The sequence below is a fragment of the Pteropus medius genome, unplaced genomic scaffold (genome assembly GCF_902729225.1).
Source record: "Pteropus medius unplaced genomic scaffold, Ma_sr-lr_union100, whole genome shotgun sequence".
NCBI classification, from domain to species: domain Eukaryota; kingdom Metazoa; phylum Chordata; class Mammalia; order Chiroptera; family Pteropodidae; genus Pteropus; species Pteropus medius.
The window spans coordinates 36,613-60,728 of record NW_024356249.1 but is presented as its reverse complement, the minus strand read 5'-3'; the positions used below and the strand labels follow the sequence as shown (position 1 = coordinate 60,728).

Below are 24,116 nucleotides of genomic sequence, written 5' to 3'. Positions count from 1 at the left end.
CTTTAGCCTAATTTTAAAGATACTCAGGTTGTTTCTGAAAAAAACATGTAAAGGGACAGCACTAGGTCATATGGTTTCTAGATGTGATAGTGCCATCCAGCCTTTTCACGACCTTCTTCCTCTTCTCCTCGATAGACCTAGGCACCTCCCAGGAGTTTCTCTCTAGAAAGAACTACGCAGCTAATGCTCCAGCTGAACCCACCCCCTGTCACTTGCTCAGAATCCATCAGAACAGCAGTAGGCGGTCAGCATGGTAACAGGCGATGAGGCAGGTCTGCAGGAGATTTGATGGCAATGGGAGTTGCCAAAGTGGGAGGATATCATGACAATGAAAGATCACCAGAAAATAAGATTAGCTCTGAGATTCGTCTCTATATTAAGTTACAAAAAGGAAAAGAGAAAACACCCAAACAAAATACAGTTATAATATAACTGTCCTCTTCAAATGTACTCACTGTTAATGTAAATCTATTTCCCCTTTTGAGTTTCATACTTGAAAAGGCTGCAGAAATGTCATCATGTTCAACTGAATTTAAAATAAGCTATGTGCATGTGTTGAAAACACTCTTTCTCTTATGAATAAAACTCTCAAAATACAACTACAAACACTGGATATAGAAAAGATGTACCAGAAGATGCTTCTAGGAAATATTAGTCAGCTGTCAAAAAGGAAAGGCTTACAAAATTTTAAACGTACTACAAAATTGAGATATTGTTTAGAAGGGATTTCAAATCTGAAATAAGTGGGTAAAAAGCAAGTGAGAAGGTGGGTGGGTAAATAAGCAACAGATAAAGAACAGGAGAACCTAATCACGTCATATCTTGGACCAAGAAGGCAAACAAGCCTAGGAAATAAAACTACCTATTAGTGCAGACATTTTGTCAGGGTCATTTTATCTAACTACATTAATGATCAAGACTCACAGCGTCATCTCGAAGGGAAGAAAGACTACCTGAATTCTCCAGAACAGCATATCTGTATATATGTGTGCATCCTGATAGGTAGACTATATAATAAAGTATCATATTATGTGATCTTATGTTTTATTATCCCTATATACACATATATATCTATTATTCCATCTATACAAATTTTTTTTCTGATGAATATGAGCATATAGAGTTAGGTTTTTACAATATATCTAAAAATAAATTATAGGGAATCCATTCAAAGTAATACATTTCTAAGTGTCCACATTGTAACAACCAGTAAATATTTTTTGTGTATCAGTTGCCTTACAGCTCTGACATTGCTGTCCTGGCTGTGGACCTGTCTGTCTCTTCCACAGGAGCATGGGAGGCAACCAGACGTGGATCACAGAAGTCACTCTGCTGGGGTTCCAGGTGGATCCAGCACTGGAGTTTTTCCTCTTTGGACTTTTCTCTCTCTTCTATGGCCTCACCCTTCTGGGGAATGGAGTCATCCTGGGGATCATCTACTCAGATGCCAGACTGCACACCCCAATGTACTTCTTCCTCTCACACCTGGCTATTGATGACATGTCCTATGCTTCCAGCAATGTCCCCAAGATGCTGGCAAATCTTGTGAGTCAGAATAGAACCATCTCCTTTGTCCCTTGCCTTATGCAGACTTATTTCTACTTGGCCTTTGCTCACGCAGAGTGCTTGATTTTGGTGGTGATGTCATATGATCGGTTTGTGGCAATCTGCCACCCCCTGCATTACTCTGTCATCATGAGTTGGAGAGTGTGCACAGTCCTGGGTGTCACTTCTTGTATATTTAGCTTCCTCTTGGCTCTGGTCCATGTGATTCTCATCCTGAGGCTGCCCTTCTGTGGACCTCATGAAATCAACCACTTCTTCTGTGAAATCATGTCTGTCCTCAAGCTGGCCTGTGCTGACACATGGCTCAACCAAGTTGTCATCTTTGTGGCCTGTGTGTTTATCTTAGTGGGGCCCCTCAGCTTGGTGCTGGTGTCTTACACACGCATCCTCATTGCCATCCTGCGGATCCAGTCTGGAGATGGCCGCAGAAAGGCCTTCTCCACCTGCTCCTCCCACCTCTGTGTGGTCGGGCTCTTCTTTGGCAGTGCCATTGTCATGTACATGGCCCCCAAGTCCCGCCATCCTGAGGAGCAACAGAAGATCCTTTCCCTATTTTACAGCCTTTTCAACCCTTTGCTGAACCCGCTGATCTACAGCCTGAGGAATGCAGAGGTCAAGGTTGCCCTGAGGAGAGCACTGTGCAAGGACAGGACAACATGAGGGATACCAAAGAGCCACAAGGGGCTCTGCTCTCTGTGCAGCATTGTAGGTAGCATTTTCTGCCTTGTGCTCTCATAAATGCCACATGAAAATAGACTTTTATAGGCCTAAACTGATAACCTGAAACCATATAGACTCTAAAATAGATGAATCTCTCCATAATCTTCTGTAGGCAGAGATTCTTAGAGGTGATCCAAAAATCACACGTAAAATTTGAAAAATTGATTAATATTGGCCCTTTTCAAAATGAATTATTCTGCTCATCAAAGGCACTGTTAAGAAACAAGTATTGCAAGTAAAGGACTATGTACACTTTGTATTTTTTAAATATGATGGTTAGAAAGCTGCAGCCACAAGAGGAGGCAAAGGAGAGGTGTAGGAAAAAACAGTTTATTATACTCACATGTTCTAGAGACATCAGGCGTGTCACGCCATGCAGGGGCACATGGGACAGACACCAGGGTGGTCAGAAGGCAGAAGACAGGAGCGAAGGGAAGATTTAGACCGCCAAGGGAAACACCCAGTAAAGGGGGCGTGTAAGGACAAGGGGGAGTTCTTACAAGAGATAACTCCCTACCATGTAAAGATCCCACAGCCGAGAATTACTCTGATACTCGGAGCCCGATTACTTACTTTCAGTGACCCCATGTTAAATCTGGCCTCTCGTCTCCCTTGAAATGTAAAGTGCTCTATACTAGCATGTGATATTGTTTCCTTCTCCTTTTCTTGGTTCTCCTCAGTCGGTTTGAAAATCGACATGCCCATTCCTTGACCTTCGTGCAACCGCACATGGATTTGCTCTCAGTTCTGTCAGTTGCCTGGTCTGAAAATATTCCCCTGGCAAATCACTCTGAGATTTCATTAGGAATAACTTTTACTATGTCTTCACAAGAGCATTCGGGCATTTCTGGCTTCCAACTATATTAATGAAAACAGCTATTAAAACATAGATATAATGAAGTAATATGAAAAGGAATGAACAGTTTGCAGTCGTAAACATCAAGCCCACAAAATGATGAACCCCTGATCTCTAAAAGCAAAATGACATGAAAATAAGTAGATTTTATAATTTTCACTTATCAAACCCTAACAAACTAGGTAATGTTGATGCAGGACAGAGTGAATCCCCCTGAGTGGGGACTGAAGCCCTTCACCCATCGAGAGAGTGCGGGTCCTTGGCTCCAGGTAGGAAGAATTCAAGAGCGAGCCAGAGGTAGACAAAGGAAAGTTTATCAGAGAAGGAATAATGCTCACAGACAGAGTGTGGTCTCTTCTTAGAGTGAGAGAACGAGACCCGGAGTGTTTCGGGAACTGGGTTTTTATCTTTCTTTGTTTCTGTGAAAAATTACTCATTATGGGGTGTGAAGAATGGAATGAATGGTTGGGTGTATCTTTAACTTGTGCAAGGTACAGCTAAGAGTCTGTCTTTCCCTGTTATCCTTTCATGGTGTGGGTGAACAATGTTAGTAATCTCAGTGGGATTTCTTTGTTCTGTAGGTTCCCCGTGGTCTGGCCTTATAGCTGATCATCCAGGTTCCCGAGTCTAGCAGCACTTGGCAGGCTCTAATCTCCACTTGGCTTCATGTTTAGTCAATTCGTGTTCTCGTGCTTCTTCCCTATACTAATATCTTTCAACCCCGAAGCAAATTTCTAAAATATATTGCTTCTAAATGTGAGAATAAAGTAAATTATATCTATAAATATAAATTTATATATATCCCCTTTTCTCTCACCAAATGGTAATTATCCAATAAGATTAAAACACAAATGGGACTTTTCGTGCACCTGCTGAGGAGGTAGGAGGCAGAAGGCAGAAGGCATGAGGTAGCACCAGCCACACAGGCAGGGTGGCGGTAGAGATGGCAGGCTCCACTGATAGCCTCTTCAAGGTGCAACAAAGCCCAGGAGTTGGAAGATGTATGAAGGTCGTCAGATAATGTTTCCAAAAGCCTTTCATAGAGGATGGCCGTGAAAAGCTACTAGGACCATAACTGCCTGTAACAAGAGATACCCAGATTTACATGCTATAGGTAGCTGCAGATGGATATTCCAGTCCTAGCCATGGTATTTAAAGCTCCTTCACTACCTCAAGTGTGGCATGCAACAGTTTGGGAAGGAAAAACGGAGATTTGTTGAAGAAAACAGATGAATAGTAGCAAATGATGAAAAGTAATATTTTATTTGACATTGATAACCTTATTTCATAACACATTATGTAGGAAAAAACACTAATAGGGAATTGTCCTTCGGGTGTGACAGTGGGACAAGCTCTGGACATGTTCCCCAGTGAAACTGGTAAAAATTGTCCTTCAACAGTCAGTTCAAATGTCCGGAAATGGCTCTAAAGGTGTACAGCGAATAAAGAAACATTTATCAAGAAAATGTACTAAAATCAGTAAGAAGAGCAATAGTCCGTGATATCTGAACCAAGATCAGCTGCCTTCTTCCCCTACTCAGGTCTTGGAGAAGGAAATTGCACTCCCCACACGTGCAGCCAAGACCACAGGCCTCCTCTCTCCCTAACTCCCCACTGCAGGACCATTCCCAGGAGGAGGCAGCACATCGGCATCTCTTATCCATCCCCCAAGCTACCTGTTTCTGAGGCTAAGTGTTGGGGGCTTGAGGCAGAGAAGCGGGAATCCCTTCTACTGCTCAGCCCAGCCCCCACTCATGGGACTGAGACTCCTCCTTGGGCACAGCACGAATCTAATGTAGTGGTCCCACGCCAGAAAAGGCTAGTCACGGAGACCTGAGAGTACTGCCCTCTCCACGCCATCCGTACTGAGAGCCGTTCCTGAACTGGAGATACTGCTCAGGGAGAAGTACACCTTTGTCCACACACCTAGCCATAAAAGCACAGAGATTTTGCCTGGAGGTAAGAGCAGGCCAAATATCAAATATCTAGTAATCTCTCTCAAAGGAGCTGACTTCATTTGCAACAGAGTGGAGAAATTGAAGCCTTTACGGGCACTCTCAAAAACATCCAGGAGTCATGGTGAAAGGCAGATGCGAAGAGCTTGTTAGATTCATTGGAGATCTAGGCTGAAGTGTCTGCTGGTGAGTTTGCAGGCAAGAAGTGGAGAAAGAAAGAGCTGGAAGGGACCATCTGGGCGTCAGAAGGAATCTCAAACACTAAACTCTGATGGATCCCTTCAGAGGAGCCCAAATTTGATTGTCTGTTTCTCTCAAGCAATTCATGCCCTGGAGCACTGTTGGAAGCAGTAGACCAGTCAGCGCACAGTAGTGGAGTTTAGCAGTTGGGTGTGGTCAGGGACAGAGGCAAAGAGAGCCTTGTCACAATCACTCTCATCTCAGTATAACTAGGCACATTCTAGGTTGCACCCCATGAAAAGCAACGTCCTCTGATTTTAACACTTGCTCTGAAGTACTGGTCACTAAATAGTCCAGCCAATTAATAAACACAGTGAAAAGCCCCAGAAGGATGTGGGGAAGATTCTGATACTCAGAGTTTTATCTACAATGTCCAGTTTCCAACAAAAGAATTGTTAGACGTGTGAAGAAACAGCCGAGTGTGACCCATACTCTAGAAAAAAAGCAGGCAACAGAAGCTGCCTATAAGAGGGACCAGATGTTGGATTTAACAGAAAAACGCTTCAAAGTAGCCATTATAAATAGGTGTGATGAAGTAAAGGAAACTATGATTAGAGGAGTAAAGGACTACCAGTTTGGACCACCACATTACATTTCTGTAGACCAAAGGATACATTTCATAGCTCATATTGTCCAACAGTAGGCTAAGCGATATCCCATCATATAGACACACAGAGAGTTAGAATGGACACTCTGAACATGTGTTATCTAAAATGGGAGGAGATAAGGGCATGAAGGATTTGCTTACGTACGTTCATGAATGTGCGCTCACACTCACATGAGCAGGACCAGGGTGGAGTACCCACTCAACAGATGCCTCCACGTTATTGGGGGAATTGAGAAAAAGTGGGTAGGGGAGGATCCCGGTACTACTATATAACTCTTCCCCACATTATCTCAATTTTCTGTTTTCCTGCCTTATACAGTTGCTCACAAACCAGGGCTGCAAATGTGGTTGCCAGAAGCAGAAGTAATCACTAAGCAAGAAACTATAGCTATACCTTGAAACGTTCGTGCCAGAATTCCTAAAGCCTGCTGGGATGCGTACGTTCTGTTCCCATTTGGCAAAATTGAGGTTAACAGTAAATGTAGCTGGTTGAGATTTTGCACAGGTGCTGCACATATGTAACCCGATTCAACATGAACGGGACACTTGCTAAAGTGGCATTGCCGTCGGCAGTGTGTAACAGCACAGGGGCTGAAACCGATATTCCTTCTAAAGGTGGAAAACTGGATTAAAATCAATGCTACATAGAAAAAAGAAGAGATAGAAGATGAGAATAAGCAAATGAATAAGTGGGTTACCTAATAAGGGAAATCTAGTCTTGGCACCGATGGCCTCGAGAAAGGCTCACAGCTAGAGAACGATGTAGTTTCTTAGCATAATTATACCAGATGCACGAAATTGGGAAGGCATATGTTTGCCCAAACCAACCTTGCTTCTGGAACCTGACAAAGTCAAATGGAACATGCCACCCTGAGTGGCACGGTACTGGTATATATTTTGGTCATATGATGTGATGATGAACTGGATCAGTTGTTGGTGACTTAATGGAATTCTAGTAATGTAGCAGTACATTTCTGCTTCTTTTTTTTTTTTTTTAGGTTGCTTCCACTACAAAGGATCTCATTTGGGGAGAAATTTCCAGGAGCCCCTATCCACATGGTCATCAACCATTCGTAGGTTAGACGATTCTCATCTGACTGATCACTACGTGATTGTAAACCTTGATGATCAAGTGCTTAGAAAGTCCCTGGTTAAGATGGAGAAAACACAGCAGCTGTGTTTCTAGATGCTAATGTGCGCAGTGCACAGGTACATATCTGCTTTTTGGGTGGAAAGGTATTAAACAGGATGGGAGAAGACAGTGGGTTTGTGATGGGAATAAAATGCAGACTTCATGTGGTGGCATAAATTCCCCAGGAAATGGCTCCAGCCTGACAGGAGGAGGCTTCTAGGAGGCCTTATGACATACCCAGACTAAGTTTTATCTAGCTGGTTCTACTACATATATAACGCTAATATGGGGGACCCAGTGTTTTGGGGGTCATAAATCATACATCATAACCTGTGCTTACTCCATTAGTACCCAATGGAAGTAACAAGCACGATGGATTGTCTTACAAAACCAAACAAGAATGGCTTTAGGAGAGACAGGTGGCTATCTAGGCATCACTGGACATGCTGAATTTACTTTGATGAGGAGCGACAGCCAGTGGAAAAAGATTTGTCTCTAGAATAAGCCGGTTAGAGAGAATTCTCTTCCAGGAGGAAGGCAAGTGTTGGGAGTCAGCCTGGAAATATTTTGAGCCTTGAGTGAAATAGATCAGGCAAACTCAGCAAATAATGCTCGATTCTGCTCGGGCTCAGTCCTGTCCCCACAGGACCTCTGACTGTTGTGATCCAAGCAGAGTCTAAGGTAACTGGGGAAGTGGCTCTTCATCCTCGCTGCTGAGGCCCAAACGGTGCAGTTATGGGAATCTTAGAGACCTTGGAGCTCATTCAGCTTCTCTGGAGGCACTCGTAATTATCACGGGTGCACTATGACTGCCCTCTCCCCAAAATAGATCAGAGGAAGACATAACCTGTAGTACAGTTAGGAAAAATGGAACTATTCTGAAGAACATAATGTCCCCAGCATGTGGCGGATGGGGGTGGAAGTGGGCCCCGCTCGACGACACACACAATAGAAATTAGTTTCAGGACAAACCTTTAAACTGATGGGTGAACTGTACAAGCAAGGATTTACTCAGGTACATTAACATGAGTCAGAAATTAAAAGAAATTTTAAAATTTTGAAATTCTGTCATTAGAATAAGACACAGAAATGGAAATTGTTCACTTCCGTGTTAGGATTCAGAATTATCTTGATTATTTGAGATGGGAGTTCTGGAGGCATATGCAAGTAATAATAAAGATAGTGGCTTCAGGATAGCATCTTTCTAAGGAGAAATACATGATCTGAAAATGAAAACACTGTATAATAGTTAAGACCAAAGATTTTGTGGGGTAGATGGAATTCTAAAGATGGCCTCCTAAGATTCCTGTCTCCTTATTATTTAATTAGGCACTAATCTGGGTACAGCTGTGAGGGGATTTTGCAAATCAATTGATCTTATATAGAGGGTATCTTGGTGGGCCTAAGCCAGTCAGGTGAGCCTTCTGAAATCTGGGATTTTTCTATATGTAGTGGCAGAGGATGAAGTCAGAGAGATTGAATTGTGAAAATGAAGGGGGCCGCGTGCAAGGACCTCAGATGAGAGTTGCAAACCCAGCCCAAACCTTGGTTTCAGCCTGTGAGACCGGTGCAGGGAATCCAGCTGACCCACAGTGGGACTTCTGACCTGTGGAAAGTGTGGGATAATAGATGTGTGTTGTTTTATGCCGTTAAGTCTGTGTTTAATAGAAAATTACAACACTGTAGGTATCAGAGAAAACTCATTTGTTTCCAGCTCTGGCCCTCCCTAGACTGCAGTACAATTGCAGTACAATCATTTAATGCAACGCTACAACTTTTTGGTCTCAGGACCCCTTTGAACTCTTAAAAATTAGTAAGGACCCAAAGATACATTGTTTATGTTGTTGTATTTCTTGATATGTATCACATTAGAAGTTAAAACAGAATTTGTTAAGTATTTTAAGTTTTATTCATTTAGAAAATGTATCAATATGTTTTGACATAAAATGTATTTTTGTGATATATAACAGTCTTTTATAAAACATAAAAATAGTGAAAAGAGTAGCTACGTTTTCCATATCTTGAGAAAATTTTAAGTGTTTTGGCTTATAGAAGACGACTGGATTTTATGTCTTCTTCATTCTGTCTGTTGCAATATCACTTATCTAGTCATCGCTGGAAAACTTCACTTTGCGAGTGAGAATACAAAAGGCAAAAAGTGTCTAAATATTATTGTGAAAATAGTTTTGATCCCATAGACCTTTTGAGATTCTCAGTGGTCCCTGGAACACACTCAGTCAGCCACAGCATTTTTAAACTATCGTCTCCACAGCTGTAAAGGGAAGGTAAAGAAGGGATTAAACGTTGTGGTCCGTAGAAAACATTTGACACATTTTTGAAACATAAGATGGGCTCAATAACTTGGGGCTCTAGGAATGTTTATGGATATTATAAACCTTCCTCACAGTATCTATCAACCTGTGCTACAGATAGAGGTACCTCTTGGGGACACCTGCTGTCTCTCAGGGTTGCCATACCATGTTGTACGGGAACCTTCTCTCCACCATCTAAAAGCCCCGGCCTCTCACATACCTTCATGGGATCGTTGAGAAGCATGAATTCATCAAATGACTAATTTTAAGAGTTTGGTTACTGCAATTTATGATATCTATCTCAGGTTTAAAACCCTTGAGGCATCTGAAAGTTTACGTAGATACAGAGTAATGACACTATGTGCCCTGCCCATTCCCTAGAATTTTTCCTCCAAGGCCAGTGAGACCCAATCGTAAATCTCCTCCAGAGAAAACATTCAGGCATTTTTTTCCCACCATAGGGAGAAGATAACTAGATAGGATATGTCATGATTCTTCTGGGAATTTGAATTCTCAATAGGAACTCAAGAATGGTTTTAATTTATCTGATTCTAAAATAAAAGCTACGCTTCTGAGGTTCTTTGAGGAACCTTCAGGAAGTCCTGTGGATCCACATGTATCAGCGAGTTAACCCTTTGAAAGCTGCCAAGCGAGCAGGATACTACACCCATTTTAGAGGTCCATCTCTCACCTCGGTGGGGCTTATTCTATGTCAAAGAGGATACCTGTGAGAAAATCCAGTGCTAGCATCTTCTCATGTGGAAAGAGATCCATTTATGCTGGGAGGTAGTTTCTAGTTCTGGTAGTTAATATAGGACAGGTCATGATGACACTGCTGGTGATCTTTCCTCCTGACTGATGATGTGCATCGTAGGTAGATACAGTAGGCACCTAGATTTCTTTCTTCCTCAGGTTAGGGAACATCTGCCTACTGTGCTGTGGTCAGGGGCCCTTAGACTCCCTCAGCAACTCTCACGAGCACCTCTCACTGTAACTTAATGGAAGTCATCACAGCTGGCCCAGGTGTCTATATGAGAAAGGGCTTCGAGAATGAGATGCTCTGAGAAAGGCTCTGATATAGCCAAATTAATGACTTTCTCACCTAAATGAAGATAGTGATCCCATGAACATTTTCTCAGTGGAAAAGAAAATTAGTAACAGTTAAAATAAGTAATTTCTTTGCTGAAACAGTATAAGATGTAAGTTTGTCATATTTCTTTTCCTAACCATCGCAGATTATCAATTTATTGTGATGCTCATCGGACTCGAAATCGCAGCATTTTATATAAATATCTTTCCTATCACAAGATAGGATCGAATGACTCCTGACAAGAGTTGGAAAAATAGAAGAAGTCTCCATAGAATAAGAAACACGGAGGTACAGGCTGCTCAGGTCAGGAATTGCTCGTACTGACATGCAAACCTTTCGTTATTTGAGCTGCTGCTGTTTTATTCACTCTACTGAGAAGGTGAGATTTTATGTATTGCTACAGTGATATTTTCTCCACTATTTCAGTACTGTGTCAGCTTTAGGGTTTTACTCTATCTTCAATTTTTTTTTTATGTTGTTTATTTTTTAAAATCCAAATGATAATGATAGTGAAAACGAAAATAAATCTAAAATAAAATATTTTCTTAACTCAGACACCAGAAAAAAGACTGAAAAGGTTAACGAATGCTCTTATTGCACAGTAATAGATTGAGTTACGTTCAGCTATCTGTAGTATTCATTACGTTCAGAGATTAAACGTGTATCACATGTTGCTTATTGTGTCCAAGTGTGTCTAAGCAGAATTTGCATTACTGATGTTGCTATCTCTCACTTCAGATAATATAGGAATATTTTTTAGTTATAGCGACAATTAATGTCATAAATAATGCACATTTTTATTGCAACTTCCCAAATGCACTCATATTTATGGTGGTGAAAGTTTGATTTTGTGTCTGTTTCATTTTCCAGTGGTCAGATTCTCATTGTGAACTTTTCTAATGAAATAGAAACCATATCTTGGTTAATAGAAACTAGCAAATAGAAGATGCTTAGTATATACCTGTATCGAACTAAACATGTCCATCGTTCATTTAACCTACATTTCCTGAGTGCCTGTTTCATCTAGAAGAGTAGTAGTTCTTATGAGACATAAAGTTGTATAAGACCTATCACCTATCCACAAGACTTACTCTTTCGAGAAAGAGATCTCAGTTCAAATAAATGACATTTGATATAAACCGTTTTTTATCTTTGATTTTATCTTGAGGATTATCCATATCCTCATAGTGAGGATATAACTCTTAATTATTATTGTTGTCCAAGCCTATACATTTAATAGGTGCCGTAAATGTCCCCTCCACAGGAATCTCCTCTGATTCCCAAGAGTAGAACAGACCAGACCCTCTGTATAGACTGTCTGACCCCTAGCCTTTTAACGGGGCCTAGAGATCAAGCAGGCTGCAGCCTCTCTGTATAGTAACCGGTTGTAAACTGCAGTACAACGGCTCACATGAGGAGGGCTATGACTGCACTGCCTCACCTTGCAGGATGAGACCATGAGGGCAGTGACAGGCACAGTGTGTAACCACACTAGCATTTTTGAATGACTCCTTTGCACTTTGCAACTCAATATATAGCAGCCTGAGAATGTACATTTACCTAAGCCTGATATCCTCCAAGGGATATACAGTAATTGTCAGCAATTTTAAAATCACTGAATTCATCCTGTGCTCATAATCAAAAAATTGTGTGAAGTAATATTGTATCCATTATCTGGGAATTGTCTGCTCTATTGAAACTTTACCCTGAGCCACATGTGATACAATGGCATTATATTTATGCAATGTATTTAAGTGATATTATGTGATGGATTAGACTGAGTACTTTCTTATTTTAAATTAAAAAAAATTAATTATAGTTGACATTCAGTATTTTATATTAGTTTCAGATGTGTAGTGTAGACATTTATATAACTTATGAAGTGGTCACCGCAAATATAGATGGAGCACTTTTAAATTTCAGAATTTATTATAAAGATTCATGAAAAGAAAACACACACAAAACAGTCTCCGGTATGTAGAGTATGGATTTGGAACGTAGTCAGTATTAGCCTAATGGCTGTATGTAGTGTCAGATGGGTGCTAGCGTAATCGGGGCATCACGTCATAGATTATATACTGTCTAACCTTTGTCCTGTATCCTTGAAATGAATATTAAATTTAAAAAGTCAAAAGAAATCCATACATATAAAATATAATCAAGCATTATATTGTATAAACCTAATAAGATTATTAAAGAAATTAAAATTTTTAAACTTAAGGAAATAGTATGTAGCCGTTCAGAGCATGTTGCATAGAAATATTTTGAAGTGAGAACTAGTCCCAGATATGTTTCTATATGAAAGAAATAGGTAAATGGGCAACACTTTGATATAGATTTAAATTCATGATATATATGAAAATAAATATATGGTAAAAAGGTACAAATGTATATACAAATTATTAACAGTGATCACTTGTGGTTTTTCTTTCAGAGCATTACTTCTCTAGTCTTTTAAATAGAGTTTCGTAATGTTTTTCTACGAAGCTTTTGAGACTTGATGTCAAACGCTCATACGAGGTAAGAATAACCTTATTCACACAATGAACCACATTCTTAAAGCTTTAATGTCTAAATTGAAAATGTGCAAGAGTCTGTAGTTTTCCAAATAGGAATACAAGCAAGCCAATATATAAATTTTTTATTAAGGTGCTTATAACAAATATATATTTTGTGTAAAAATAAACTACCAAATAACATGAAGACCATTTTCTTTAAGGCTAATGTTATGTAGTGAAATAGATTTGACTCCATAAAAAGGAACTCAGTTAAACTGTATTCAATTTTCAGAATAATTATAAGAATTTGTTATCCGTGTCACAATCTGTGTACCTTCCTATATCGTATGCTTGCTCGTTTAAAGGAGGATATCAGAAATGTAGCAAAAATCATGATAAAAGTAAAAATTATTAAAATCCAGACGTTGGTTTTCACGATTCAAATATAAATCTTCACTAAAAGTGAAGAATTTGGAGAATTGGCTGTGTCCGTGGCTGAAGTGGGGAATGTACTAGAAAAGTTTGAAACACATCAGAAGTAAGGAGGTGCTCAAAACTAATGCTAACATGTTAAAAAAAAGACAAAAGGTCAAGCTTGGAGGGTTTATATCTAGGACAATTAAACATGAATCAATAATAATAATAGATGATTACAATCCCTTGATGAAAACATTCATGAGTCCATACTTGTAGATGATAAAAATGATAGGTACAGATGCCTAGAGGTAGATGATTGATGGTATTTAGGTAGCTTGATAGGTACATAGGCAGATAGGTAGATGGATAGATGGATAGGTAGAGCCTTTTTATATGAAAATCGACAACTAGTAAATATAAAAGCAGTGATGAGTTAGCACATCACATTTTGTAATAGTCATTACTAATAACTGAGTCAGGTAAGATAATCAATGGATATTGAAATTTGTGGCTCGAAAGCTTTATGAGAAGCAGAATTTTTATGTAGTAATTTTCATGTATGTCCAGAAATTATATTAGAAATATGATTTTATAATGGAGACACTTGGGAGACACCATCTTTACTAAGTGATCCAAGTTAGCACCACTAATAATAAATTAACATCATTCAAGACTCATAGTACACCCTGAGGAGAATATTTGATTTCCCACAGTAAGTCAATAATTTGAATAAAAAAGGAGAAACTCGTACAATGCCAATACAACATTGTATTAAAGACCTGCTGTATACTGTTTAATGATATCAGTGTGTGAAAAACAAAGACAGGCCGAGGAACTATTTTAGATGAAAGGAAAATAAAGATAGATGACATTGAATGTAACATGTTATTTTATATTTTATATTCTGGATGGGAGGGTACTAAAGAATCATGTCAATAATAACTTGCCTGCTTTTGATAATTATTTTGTGGTTAGATAAGTGCATATCTCTTTCTTAATGAAAAAATGAGGAATTTAGTGATAAATGGGCGTTATGTCAACACTTTGTTCTCAAATGGTTCATGGAAAATACCAGCCCATAATAATAGGGACAATAAGAATGGCAAGGCACATATGAAGAAATATTAAAATCTCTTGGAACTGCGTAGATGGGTATAAGGCAGTTCTTTGCATACTTCGTGACACTTTCTGTAAGTTTAAATTCATTTGATATTAAAAGTTAAAAACAGAAAACCATTCTGAGGGAGTAGGAGAGGCTTTGAAGTAGGAACAAGAATGAAACCTTTCTCTGAGCTCATTTTGAGGTAAATAACTCAATTTTTATTGATTCTTCAGCTCTGACCTTTTATCCCACCTCAGCCCTTGAAAAACTGTCACGGAGGAATGGGGGGGAACCAGTCATGGGTCACAGAGTTCGTCCTGGTGGGATTCCAGCTCAGTGCAGAGACGGAAATGCTCCTCTTCTGGATCTTCTCCCTGTTCTATGCCTTCAGTCTGTTGGCAAACGGCACGATCTTGGGGCTCATCTGTCTGGACCGCAGACTGCACACGCCCATGTACTTCTTCCTCTCACACCTGGCCATCATTGACATGTCCTATGCTTCTAACAATGTCCCCAAGATGCTGGCATACTTAGTGAATCAGAATAGAACCATCTCCTTTGTCCCATGCATTATGCAGACTTTTTTGTATTTGGGTCTTGCTGCTACAGAGTGCCTGATTTTGGTGGCGATGTCCTATGATAGGTTCGTGGCAATCTGTCACCCCCTCCAGTACACTGTCCGCATGAGCTGGAGAGTGTGCACGGTCCTGGCTGCCACTTCCTGGTCATGTGGATTTATCCAGGCTTTTGTACATATGATTCTCCTTCTAAGGTTGTTCTTCTGTGGATCCAGGGAAGTGGACCATCTCTTCTGTGAAATTCTGTCTGTCCTCAAGCTGGCCTGTGTTGATACATGGATCAACAAAGTGGTCATCCTTGCTGCTTCCATGTTTGTCTTAGTCGGGCCCCTCTGCCTAATGCTCGTCTCCTACACACGCATCCTCTGGGCCATCCTACAGATCCAGTCAAAGGACGGCCGCAGAAAGGCCTTCTCCACCTGTTCCTCCCACCTGTGCGTGGTCGGACTCTTCTTTGGCATAGCCATGATGGTTTATATGGTCCCATCCTCCAAGCAACGAGAAGAGCAGGAGAAAATACTGTCTCTTTTTCACAGTCTCTTTAACCCATTGCTGAACCCTCTTATCTACAGCCTGAGAAACGCTCAGGTGAAGGATGCCTTGTATAGGGCCCTGCAGAAGAAGGGGTCCTTGTGAAGGATATATAGACGCTATTTGATAGGGGATTTCGTTTAACAATAAGTGGTTTTCTGAAGGAAACACTTAGAAAAAGTTCCCAATTAGAGGTTTGATATCAAAATGATAATTGTTCAAATTCTAGCTCTGAATATAGGGCAAAATTCCAATGAAAAGCATATCTTGTAAAAGTGAGATGGAGGGGTGATGTTTATCAAATTGCCAAGTGCAAGACTCCACCGCAGACCGAAGATCTATTCCATCAAATTCAATTTTCAATATTAGACATTCAGAATTCATCTTCTTGTTGGACAAGTTCCGTTTCTCATCATCTTTCACCAGGACCATCTTCTCACTTTTTAAGTAGAAATACTGTTTGTTGATTGTCACCTCATGACTTTATGTATGTAGTTTTCCGTGCTGGAATGGTGTCCACCATTTGCTTGTGACAAACTACCTGTCATGGCAGGCAGCAGCCATTTTGGGACTATTACAACAGTTTATACACACAGGAAAAAAAGGAACATGATTGATCTACTTATTTCAAGAAATGGCTGGTCCTCCAAAATTCCACTGACCCCCAACACTCCAAGGCAGTTCTTCTGCCTTTGCCTTTGAATGTCCTTACACCGCTCGCTTACGTCTATTGCAGCAATGACCTCCAAAGTTCCCTGAAGACCAATTAGATTCTCCAGCGTCAAAAAAAATCCCACCAGAATAGAATGCTTGCCAATCAAAGACTGTCTCAGTGTTCTCACTTGTTACTGTATAAAACTTACTCTCCTTGCTAACACATTTGAACCTCTACTGACATAAAATCAACAGTAGATGGGTACCCTCACCAAAAGTCTATGAATAAAGAGCTTTTAACAATTGTGTCGCAGACTTAGTTTTGTCTTTCACACTAGCCATCTAAATCCTATCAAAGTATCAGAAGCCGTTTTGATCCCTACATCTACAGCTATCCAGCATTCGATTTTCCCTTTCTTAAGTTATTTGTCCCTTTCCACTCCCAGAAAAACTTGTAATAGTGAGGAAGGAATTTAATGTAGGGCAGCTGTATTTTCTTCCTCCCCGTCTCTCCTTTCCATCACCTCCCTGTTGCCTCCCTTTTCTCTAAACTTCTTTTTTGTTTAAAATCTCCATACACCTAAAACGGGACCAAAGCATAAATGCACAATGTCCTATCAATAAATATTTCTGAGCATGTTATACTCATCTCCCAGGGCAAGGAGAACGAAGCAGACCAGATGAGCATGTCATTTTACATATATAACATTCGACCATAGTATAGAGTTTTTAATATCTCCGAAGTTACTAAGAGAAACACCAAGGTTCCAAACACTTATGTAAAAAAAGATAAAGGAAAAAATATTAAAACATTAAAGACACTTTTAAAAAACAGTATCTCTGTCCATTCTACTAATCATGTAGTCTTTGTCCTCAGTGAACAGTATTCGCAAATGCTTGACTTATAGTAAGGTCCTCGCAATATTTTTGAAGGATTGCATGCAAAAATAAACGAGTGAATGAAGGAAGGAATACCATGGAATGTGATTTTAAGCGAGGGGAAGGACTTATAGATAAGAAAGTATAGGCGTTTGGGAGAAGGAATAAAAATAGATATTGAACATGAGTCAAGGCTGATATGCTGCCACAGGTCTGCGATTATAATGGACTCCTTTGATGGGCAGTAGAGTTCGTTTGAGTTCTTAGAGTTTTTGTTGATTTCTTTTTAATGATAGCCATTCTGAAAGGTAAGCGTGAGGTGATAACTCACTGTGGTTTTGATTTGCATTTTGCTGATGATTAGAGATGTTGAGCATGTTTTCATGTACCTGTTGGCCATCTCAGTATCCTTTTCGGAGAAATGTGTATTCAGATCCTCCGCCCATTTTTTAATTAGACTTTTTTGTGTTTAGTTGTATGAGTTTCTTATACTATGGCTATTAACCCCAAATAGGGTATATCATTTATGACTATCTTCTCCACTCAGTAGCTTTTCCTTGCATTTTGTTGACGGTTTCCTTCACTGAGCAAAACGTTTTTGTTTGATGTAGTCCCTTTTGAGTCTTTTTGCTTTTGATGCTCTTGTGCAAGGAGACATAGCTAAAAAGATATTGACAAAGATGATGTCAGAGTCTTTATTGCTGATGTTTTCTCTTAGAAACTTTATGGTTTCATGTCTTATATTAAGCCTTTAATCCACCTTAAGTTTACTTTTGTAACTGGTGTAAGAAAGTGGTCCAGTTTTATTTTTCTGCATGTATCTGCCAGATTTCCGAACACCACTACCAAAAGAGACTGTCTTCGCCCCATTGTATATTCTTGCCTGCTTTGTCATAGATTAATTGAGCATATAAGGAAGAATGTATTTCTGGACTCTCTATTCGTTTTCATTAATCTGCAGACTATATCCATTCCAGTATTATAGTGTTTGATTACTGTACCTTTGGAGTTTAGCTTGAAATCAGGGGGCGTGATACCTCTGCTTTGTTCTTTCTCAAGATATCTTTTGCTATTTGGGGTCTTTGTGGTTCCATGTAAATGTCCTGAGAAGAATGCCATTGGTATTTTAAGAGGGATTGCATTGGATCCTACATTGATTTACGTAGTAAGGACATTTAAACAGTATTAATCTTTTCACTCCGTAAGCATGGTATACCCTTCCATTTATTTATATCTTCTTCAATTTCTTTCTTTAGCTTTCAGAGTAGAGATCCTTCCCCTTGTTTCAGTTTATCTCTTGGTATTTTATACTTTTTAATGCAATCGTAAATGGGACTGTTTTCTTTATTTCTGCTTCTGATTATTTGTTATTGATGTATAGAAATGCAACAGATTTCCAGATATCAATTTCGTATCCAGAAACTTTACCAAGTTAATTTATTAGTTCTAATAGTTATTTTGGTGGCATCTGTGGTACCCCCTAACAGGGTCCCTGGAAACTATCGCTCAACAATTAAAAAGTCCCGGCCTCTCATATACCTTCATGGAAACTAAAGAAAAGCATGAGTTCATAAAGCTATGATTTTAAAGGCCAGAATACTGTAACTAGTGCTGTCTGCTTCAGGTTTTTTTACTCTTGAGATATTTGTAAATCTGTGAGCATAGAGCGTGATGCTGGGTTGTGCACTGCATTTTCCTGTGAATTTTTCCCCGAGGACAATAAGATCAAATGTTTGCTCTCCTCTAGAGAGAAATTTAAGGTATATATTTTTTTCCTCCTCAGGGAGAATAGAGACATGCAATGTCTCATGGTCCTTCTGGGATTTATAGTTATTAGTGAATTTTCAATAAAACCTTTATTCCTAGAGGTTTAATTTAGAGCTTCATATTCTCCAGCATAACTCTCAGCAATTGTAGTAAATGTTGCTGAATCTGAAATTTATCTTCCGAAGCCTGCTACACTGTCCTATAGCATGTGACCCACGTCTGAAGGGTCTTATCTTTGTGAAAGCAGATTTGTGAGGAGTATCCATTACTTATATCTGCTTATGTAGAGGTGATTTATTTGCACTGTGAGATGATTTTCAGTACAGGCAGCTGCAGTAGAAGAGGGTGGCAGCAGAAAGCAACGTGGCTATATGGAGAGGAATGACCTTCCTGGGTAAGATACCCTGAGTCCCTCCTGACTCGAAGTTGCTGTTACAGGCAGATGGAACAGATACGCAGGTTCCGGTCTCACCCCAGCTCTAGGAGCTTCTGCCTGCTGAGCGGGGAGCTTCTGATTCCCTCAGCTGTTTCATCATGACTTTTCATTATGGTTGAGTGACAGGTGTCCAGATTAACCCAACTGTATTTTTTGGGAGGAATCGGGAGGTATGGGAGAGGCTTCACATGCAGGCACTTCTTCTGAATAAGGCTATGCTGTGGCCCCCCCAAATCAAAGGACCTTGGATTACCTAACAGATGAAGACATTGATAGAGTTACTTCTGTTGTTGAAAAACAAAATTCTAGTGAAAGTTAGTCATCTTTTCTTTTCTGAAACAGGATGCGAGGTACTTTTGCAATACAGTTATTATTGGAACTTTTCTGAAATATCACCAAATCTTGATAATTATTAGACTCAGAAATTACTATATTTTCTACAAGTATTTGTCCTACCATAAGATAGGATAGAACGAGTGCCAATACCACTAACTAGAGTAGGAAGAGCATAAAGCTCCCTAGCTCCGATGCAGAACTGGCCAGGTGGAGAATAGCATACACCGTCCACCCAGACCTTTGTGTCGTGAGCTGCTGTTATTTTATGGATTCTGTTGGCAAGGGGAAATTTCACTTAGGCTATCTCAGAACTTTCTTCTCTATGTCGGTGCTCCGTTGCTTAAGAGATTTAATCTACCTTCTCTATTATTTTTAAAAGTATTTTTAAGTGAAATGAAAGTATGTTAATGGAGCTGGAGATAAGAGTTTTTAATTCAGACGCAAAAATACGTAATGTAGAAGGTCAAAGTGTTTCTATCCCCATTTGCATACTATATTTTCTGTATTGTAGCAAAACTTAATATTATCTTACAGACTTAATGCACATTTATGTAGACCCTTCCAAATGCTATCGTCTTTGGAGAAACACCGGGATCTAGGACCGTCTGTCAATTTTGCGTGAGTCATTGTTCCGAAAGGGGCACGGCCTTCGTAACTGATGCCTCCCTCAGGTGATATTTTGCAAAAGCTCAAAATGCTGCCGCATGTATTTTCAAGTTTCCTTCTTAGGTTATGTTACTTTCCTGGAACCTAATTTTTCATTAAAGTAATTTTCTGGAAACTTTCCTATAAGAAAGCTTGAGGTGTCAAAGCAGGTATAAGACATGAGTTCATTTAGGTAACACCATTCACTCTACATTCGTAATACGGTCTATATCTTCAAGGGTATTTAAGAATACCCTGTAGAAACACTGTCTTTAAATTACATGAATTATTTATAGCATTTTGAATTTATAGTAATTTAATTGATTCAATTCTAGTTGTGTCCTTTCTAGTAGAGATCATGTTTTGCTCAATAGGTAGAAACTGATCACAGAAGATTTTTAGAGAGAGAGACTCGAGAAGCATAAATTCATAATACTGGAATGATTTTAAGAGTTTGGATACTGTAATTTTTGACATCTCTTTCAGATTTATGACCCTCGAGATATGTGAAATAAGAAAGTGCTTAAAAATGATGGATTAGTCATTACATAATGGTGGTAACTTGGAGACACTGCCTTAATCGAGGGACGTACTTTGTCATCACCAGTAGTGGGACAAATTAGCATTATTTGTGTATTTATAAGAGGCATTAGAAGGATACATCTTTTTCTACCAAAAATTGATTCTCTACCCTAACAAATGGTAATCAATGGAAAACCTCAGTTGAGAGACATTGTACAAAACAATTGGTCTATACTCCTCAAAACTATTAGTGTCATGGCAAGAAAGGCAGGGGATAAAATATATGTGATACAGGATTTACATGTTGACCAGCAGAGTAGAAAATGCAGTATTTAGAATAGTGAATCATGTTAATATTATATCTCCTCATTATACTGAAGATAGATCAGTGAACATCCTTGTTATTTTGAAAACTAATAGGGTTCAGGGATAAATCGGAAGTACAATGTCCTTTGCTTTTCAGTGGGCCACAGAAAATTAATAATATATATCATATTTATGTGTATCTATCTATATAGAGAGAAAATGAAATTTTAAAGCAAACAAAAACTTTTTATAAAATGTATATATAGTTGACCCTTGAACAAGAGTTTTTTAAATTGCGTGAGTCCACTTATACATACATTTTCCACAATGAATACTGTAAATGTATTTTCTCTTCCTTACAGTTTTTCTTAATAACATTTTCCTCTCTCCAGTTTACTTTATTGTAAGCAGACAGTATAAAATAACTATAATGTGAAAAGTATGTATCAACTGACTGTGATCCATAAGGCTTCCTTCCAGTCAAAAGTGGGCTATTGGTAGTTAAGTTTTGGGGGTGTCAAAAGTCATACACAGGTTTCTGACTGTGCAGGGATTCAGCACCCCTAACCCCTGCATTGTTTAAGGGTCAGCTGTACTGGCATTGTTTACATTTCTTCATAATTATCTTAAAACTTGAATTAATTCATAATAAAATGTTTAAAAGCAAAGAACCATTAGAGGAAAAGAGTAAGTGAAGTAGGGACAAGCATACAAGCGTCCCCTGAGTTCACGTGAGATAACTCCAATTTCCATTGCTCTCCAGCTCCAACTTTCTGTCACACTCCAGTCCTTCAGAGAGTGTCATTGAGGAATGGGGGGCAATGAGTCATGGGGCACAGAGTTCATCCTGGTGGGATTCCAACTCAGTGAAGAGGTGGAAGTGCTCTTCTTCTGTGTCTTCTCCCTGTTATATGTCTTCAACCTGACGGCAAACGGCACGATCTTGGGACTCATTTGGCTGGACCGCAGACTGCACACCCCCATGTACTTCTTCCTTTCTCACCTGGCCGTCATTGACATAGCCTACGCTTCCAGCAATTTGCCCAATATGCTGGAAAACCTCGTGAAACACAAAAAAACTATCTCCTTTGTCTCATGCACTCTGCAGATGTATTGCTTTATGATTTTTGCTGATACAGAGTGCTTGATTTTGATGGTGATGTCCTATGATAGGTTTGTGGCGATCTGCCATCCTCTCCAGTACACCGCCATCATGAACTGGAGAGTGTGCACGGTCCTGGCCATCGCTTGCTGGGCTTGTGGATTTTCCCTGTCTCTGGTACATCTAATTCTCTTTCTAAGGTTACCCTTCTGTGGGCCCCAGGCAATAAACCACTTCTTCTGTGAAATCCTCTCTGTCCTCAATGTGGCCTGTGGTGACACTTGGATCAACAAAATTTTTCTCCTTGCTGCTTGCATGTTTATCTTAGTCGGGCCTCTTTCCCTGATGCTGGTCTCTTACATACGCATCCTTCAGGCCATCCTAAAGATCCGGTCAATGGAGGGCCGCAGAAAAGCCTTTTCCACGTGTTCCTCCCACCTCTGCGTGGTCGGGTTCTACTTTGGCATTGCCATGATGGTCTACTTGGTCCCAGAAAATAGTGACCGAGAGGAGCATCAGAAAATCCTTGCCCTGTTTTATACTCTCTTCAACCCATTGCTGAACCCCGTTGTCTACAGTCTAAGGAATGCTCAAGTGAAGGCTGCCTTCAGCAGAGCGTGGCAGAAGACGAGGACAGTTTGAAGGAAGGTAGAGTTTTGGTTCAGTGGGTTTCCCCCCTTGAGAGATGTGATTGGTGGTGCAGTAAAACTCAGGAAGATTCCCCTAGAAGAGGCATGGTACAAAGATGGGGGTGATCTCAGAGGACGTCACCCAGAGGGCAGAATAAGAATCCTCAAGCCCTCGTTCCTCCATGAAGACAAGAATACATGGAACAAATTGCCTTTGTGAGAACAGCGGAAACCAGTTAAGAGGTTGCAGCACCCGAGACAAGCACAAAGCCTAGAAGAGACACAGAGAAGTGAGTATGCACATTTATGGCATTTTATCTGCCCTAGCTACTTGTCTCCCTGGCCCAGGTGGCTGCATCAAGAGAAAGTTTCCAAGTGCTGGCTCCTCCTCTAGAGGGAAAGAAAAGAATGGAGCACACATACTGCATTCTGGCTTTTCCAGAATTGTCCTGAGAGTTTGCTTTCTGCCTGGCCGGACTCAGAGCACTGAAAGGAATGGCAGTGTGGATGCCATGTTGGAGCCAGTGGAAACACTACAGGCAAGCACTCCGGCTTTTCACACCCCTAGAGATGTCGTAGGATCTCAGGCAGACACCAGGCTGAGTAAGTGTCTACAGGCTCCAAAGAGGAAGCAGGGAAACCTCTTCAGCAGAAAATACGTGCACCATCTCAGAGAAGCTGCGTTCCCGGAGGAGGTTGTAGGGGTGCCCAGAATCTCCAGCAAGGCTCACGGCTAAAGATCTTCCCCCTCCTGAAGTCAGTCAGTAAAGTCTGGGAAAGGTAGCTGTTTTTTCAGAGACTCAAATCTTGTGTACCAGCTATTCATTCCTCATTCTCTGCTCCCAAATGCCCAGCAACTACTGATTTTTAAAACATATGCATACTTTAATCTTCTCCAGAATGTTCTGTAGTTGGAGGCATACCGTATTTAGCATTTTTAGATTGGATTCTTTCACACAGAAATATTCATTTAAGGCTCTTCCATGGCGTGTGTGTGTTTGTGTATGCGCGCGCGCGCGCGTGCGCGAGTGTGTGTGGCTTGATAGGTCATTGCTTTCTATTGCTGAATAATATTTCCTTGGGCAGATATAGCACAGGTTGTACATTCATTCACCTCTTGGAGGACATCTTTGTAACTTCCAAGTTGTGATGATAATTATGAATAAAGCTGCTATAAACGTCTGTGTGCATGTTTTTCTGTGGATATGAGTTTTAAGCTTCTTTGGCTGAATACCA

At 40.1% G+C, this 24,116-nt stretch overlaps 3 protein-coding genes across 16 annotated transcripts in view; all 3 read left to right on the top strand.

The window, feature by feature from the left end:
- LOC120601086 (olfactory receptor 2A14) overlaps positions 1–7,006 on the top strand; it is an 88,279-nt gene extending 81,273 nt beyond the window's left edge. For 8 of the 10 annotated variants that reach the window (XM_039860727.1, XM_039860717.1, XM_039860721.1 and 5 more), the window contains 2 exons: positions 1,290–2,271; positions 6,943–7,006. In XM_039860727.1, the coding sequence (XP_039716661.1) occupies positions 1,294–2,226 (933 nt within the window). In that variant the 5' untranslated portion in view covers positions 1,290–1,293 and the 3' untranslated portion in view covers positions 2,227–2,271; positions 6,943–7,006. Of the gene's footprint in view, positions 1–1,242; positions 2,272–6,942 lie in introns of all 10 variants that reach the window. The other 2 variants (XM_039860726.1, XM_039860718.1) reach the window with 1 other exon arrangement.
- LOC120601087 (olfactory receptor 2A2-like) overlaps positions 4,506–24,116 on the top strand; it is a 53,567-nt gene continuing 33,956 nt past the window's right edge. For 2 of the 5 annotated variants that reach the window (XR_005652351.1, XR_005652352.1), the window contains exons 1-2: positions 10,627–10,857; positions 12,913–12,998. Coding sequence is in view for 3 of the 5 variants with exons in the window: in XM_039860730.1 (XP_039716664.1) it covers positions 14,777–15,709 (933 nt within the window). In the remaining 2 variants the exon portion in view is untranslated. Of the gene's footprint in view, positions 5,102–9,850; positions 10,116–10,626; positions 10,858–12,912; positions 12,999–14,728; positions 15,860–24,116 lie in introns of those variants that run through there. The other 3 variants (XM_039860730.1, XM_039860728.1, XM_039860729.1) reach the window with 3 other exon arrangements.
- Positions 21,851–23,534, top strand: LOC120601093 (olfactory receptor 2A5). Its single transcript, XM_039860735.1, has one exon. The coding sequence runs from the start codon at positions 21,961–21,963 to the stop codon at positions 22,891–22,893; it is 933 nt and encodes a 310-aa protein (XP_039716669.1). The 5' UTR covers positions 21,851–21,960; the 3' UTR covers positions 22,894–23,534.